The 3,504-nt window shown below is 65.4% G+C and overlaps 1 gene segment (V, D, J or C); it reads right to left on the bottom strand.

Moving 5' to 3' along the window:
- Positions 1-1,534: 1,534 nt before the first annotated feature.
- On the bottom strand, positions 1,535-3,141 carry LOC120602098 (immunoglobulin heavy constant gamma 1-like; the record flags this gene model as incomplete). The annotated part of the segment is given in 4 exon segments: positions 1,535-1,924; positions 2,010-2,339; positions 2,452-2,499; positions 2,790-3,141. Coding segments are annotated over 4 exon segments (1,059 nt in total), but the record flags the coding sequence as incomplete, so codon positions are not given.
- Positions 3,142-3,504: the final 363 nt, after the last annotated feature.

The raw sequence follows: 3,504 nt of genomic DNA, 5'->3' as shown, positions 1-3,504 counted from the left end.
TGGGGGTGGCAGGGGATGGCCTGGGGGCAGAAGTGGAGAGTGCAGGACCAGTGTGTAAACGGCACGGGGACGGTGACAGGCGAGCACGCAGGCAGCATGGGGACACTGTGCGGATGGCGGGCCCACCTTGAAGAGGGTGACGGTGGCGCTGTAGCACACGCTGAGCAGGAAGAGGGTGATGAAGATGGAGATGGTGGTCCACAGCCCGTCCAGCTCCCCGTCCTGGGCCTCCACACAGGTCTCGTCCAAGACAATCTCTGGACAGGGAGGGAGTGGTCAGTGCTGGCCTGCGTGCTGAGCTGGCTCGAGGCCAGTGGAACCACGCGGCAGGGGGTCCGTCTGTGACAGGGTGGGAATGCCTGCCAGGCTGGGCTTGCGGTGCCCGGCTCCCACCTCCTTCCACCTGGGGCCCCAGAGCTCAGTTTGGATGGGCTGTTCTCCCTCCGCCGTGCCTTAGGCCCTGAGAAGAGGCATCGTGACCACAGGCCAGCCTGCTCTGCAGCGCACCTGCTCTCCACCTCCTCTCGTGGGGGCCGGCCCAGGGGGCGAAGGGCCCACACGGGAGGGTGGCAGTGTCGGGGCAGGCGAGCAGGTGTGCGGTTTGGTCTGGGGACAGGGTCTGCGGACGGGGTCTCTGCGTTGCGGGGGGTGGTGTAGTTGCTGTGGGGAAGAGGTGGCAGGAGTCTGAGCTGGTCAGTGCACATGAGCTGCTGCATGGCCCCCGCTGCGTTGGAGGGGCTGGGGCCAGCCCGGCAACCACGTAGGGGTTCACGGGGCCTGCTCTGTGCTGTGGTCTGGGCCTGGGCAGTGTGCCTGGTGTGATGGCCCTGAGTGTAAGTCGTGTGTGTGCATGTGTGTGAAGGTGTGTGCCTGTGTGAAGGTGGCCAGGTGAGCGGGCGCTGCTCAGGGGGAACTGTTTTGTTTTTTATGGGTCTGGGGTCATTGTCCATGTGGGCATCTGGACAGTCCCTCCCCTGGGTCCTCAGGGCTGCCATCCTCTGTCCCTTTAGAGTGTGAGGGGGAGTGTCTGCATGAGTGGCTAGGCCTGGTCCCAGAGAGGACAAGGCCAGGCAGAGCCACCTTGCCTGAGGGAGGGTGAGAGACTTGACCTCAGACCAGGAGGGCCTGTCCCCACACCATGGGCCAGGCACACCTCCTGCGTGGGCACAGAGCCACCACATGGAGCCCTTGAGGGTCCCAGCGCGTGGGGTACTCAGGAGACAAGGACACACTGTCCCACAGAGTGGGCTGGTACAGAGTGGGAACCTGGGAGCTCATATCCCGAGGGGCTTCTCCTGTCCCCTGTTCGCACTGCCAGCCTGGAGGAGCTGCTGGCCGGGGGAGGGTGCGGAGGAGCGGCCCTCCGTTCACAAAGCCCCTGCCCCTGTCCGGGCGGTGGCACAGACCCACCGGGTCTGGGCGCCCCCCAAGTGGTGACAGCCCGCCTCAGATGCCAGCCTGAGCTCTGCCTCGGAAAGAACCATGACAGCGTCGCGGGGTCCCAGGGCAGTGCTGGGTGCTTTATTTCATGCCGGGTGCCCAGGGGGTATGTACACAGGAAGGGGGAGGCCTCGCTGGGGTGCCGGGCGCGTCGCTCATTTACCCGGAGTGTGGGAGCTGGATTTCTGGGTGTAGTGATTGTGCAGAGCCTCGTGCATCACCGTACACGTGAAGTCCTGTCCTCGCTGCCACCTGCTCTTCTCCACGGTGAGCTTGCTGTACAGGAAGAAGGACCCGTCGGCATCCAGCTGGGCCGGGGTCGTTCGGTACTTGGCCTCGGGCTCTGGCTGCTCGTTGCTCTCCCACTCCACGTTGATGTCAGACGGGTAGAAGCCTTTGACCAGGCAGGTCACGCTGACCACGTTCTTGGCCAGCTCATCTGGGTGTGGGTTCAGGACGTATACATGCGGCTCCCGGATCTGCCCTGTAAAATGGGGACAGCACCGATGGTCACTGCCAGGTGGAGGGCCGGACCCCGCCACCCCTCCCCCACCTGCCCGCTGCCGCACCTTTGGCCTTTGTGATGGTCCTCTCGATGGGGGCTGGGAGGGCCTTGCTGTTGACCTTGCACTTGAATTCCTTGCCGTTCAGCCAGTCCTTGTGCAGGATCGGGAGGACGCTGACGATGCGGTAGGTGCTGTTGAACTGTTCCTCCCGGTCCTTCGTCTTGGCCGTGTTCACCTCCTTGTCGTCCACATACCAGGCGAACTTGACGTCAGTGTCGTCCTGGCCTATGTCCACTACCACACACGTGACCTCGGGCGTCCGGGTGATCATGAGGATGTCCTTGGCTTTCGGGGGGAAGATGAAGACCGAGGGTCCTCCTGGGAGCTCGGGAGCTGGTGCGGGAGACATGGGGGTTGGGGGTCAGTACCCAGGCAGGCTCTTCCTGGGCGCTTGACCCCCGGGCCACGCCGGGGAACTGGCCGCCGCCTTGGACGCCTGACTCACCTGGGCAGGGGCGGCAGCCGTTGCCGTTGCAAGTGTATTCCACAGGTACTGCAGAGAGAACAGCCTGGGGGTCACTGGGGGGTCCTGGGGGTTACCGGGGCCTGGGGTGATGGCCCTGGAGTGAGCTTAAGTGAGAGCCAGGGTTTGGCAGGTGTGGGCCCAGAGGCTGGAGTAGGGGTGTCCAGCCCGTGCCCACCCTGGGGCTGGTGGAAACACCCAGAGAACCGCCATCCCAAACGTGAGACGCCTTCAGGTTGGGGAGAGCAACGGGGACCGCCCTCTGCCTGGGGCTGGGGCGGCCGCCCCACTGACCGCTGCCGTGTGGTCTGCGTTCTCACCGATCTTGTCCACCTTGGTGCTGCTGGCCGGGTGGGCTACGTTGCAGGTGTAGGTCTGGCCGGACGAGCTGCTTTTGGGCACTGTCACCATGCTGCTCTGAGAGTAGAGCCCCGAGGAGTGCAGGGACGACGGGAAGGTGTACACGCCGCTGGACAGGGCGCCCGAGTTCCAAGAGACGGTCACCGGCTCGGGGAAGAAGCCAGAGACCAGGCAGGCCAAGGAGATCGTGGAGCCGGATGAAGCCTCTTTTGGCGGGGACAGAGCGAAGACCGACGGGGCCGTGGTGGTGGCTGCAAGAGAGGAGGCCGCGTGAGTGCCAGGGCCGCGCCGCTGCACAGGTCTGGGCGGGGGTCAGGGGCCCGGGCGCGGAGCAGCGCTGAGCCCGGCGCCCGTGACTGCTGTGCTTTTGTGAGTCTGCAGACCAGCTGCCCGTGTGGCTCTCTGCCACTTAGGGCCTCGTGCCTCTGCGGCCATGGGCGCTGGCCTCGTCAGCCCAGTCAGTGCTGGACGACCGCCTGGACGAGAACCCTCCCCGACCCCAGCCTATTGTCCCCACTGAGCCGTCTGTCGTCTGAGTCGTGGCTGGTGGCCCTGCTTCTGGCTGACTCCCAGCGGGCCCTGAGCCCACTGTCCTGTAAGCCCGGTTTGGCTCCATCGGGCTCAGCAGGCCTCTCGTCTGGCGTGACGGGGCTCCGCTACCCGCCGCCCATGCTC

This window comes from Pteropus medius, unplaced genomic scaffold, assembly GCF_902729225.1.
Source record: "Pteropus medius unplaced genomic scaffold, Ma_sr-lr_union100, whole genome shotgun sequence".
In the NCBI taxonomy this organism is placed as follows: domain Eukaryota; kingdom Metazoa; phylum Chordata; class Mammalia; order Chiroptera; family Pteropodidae; genus Pteropus; species Pteropus medius.
This window is presented reverse-complemented; position numbering and strand designations above follow the sequence as displayed.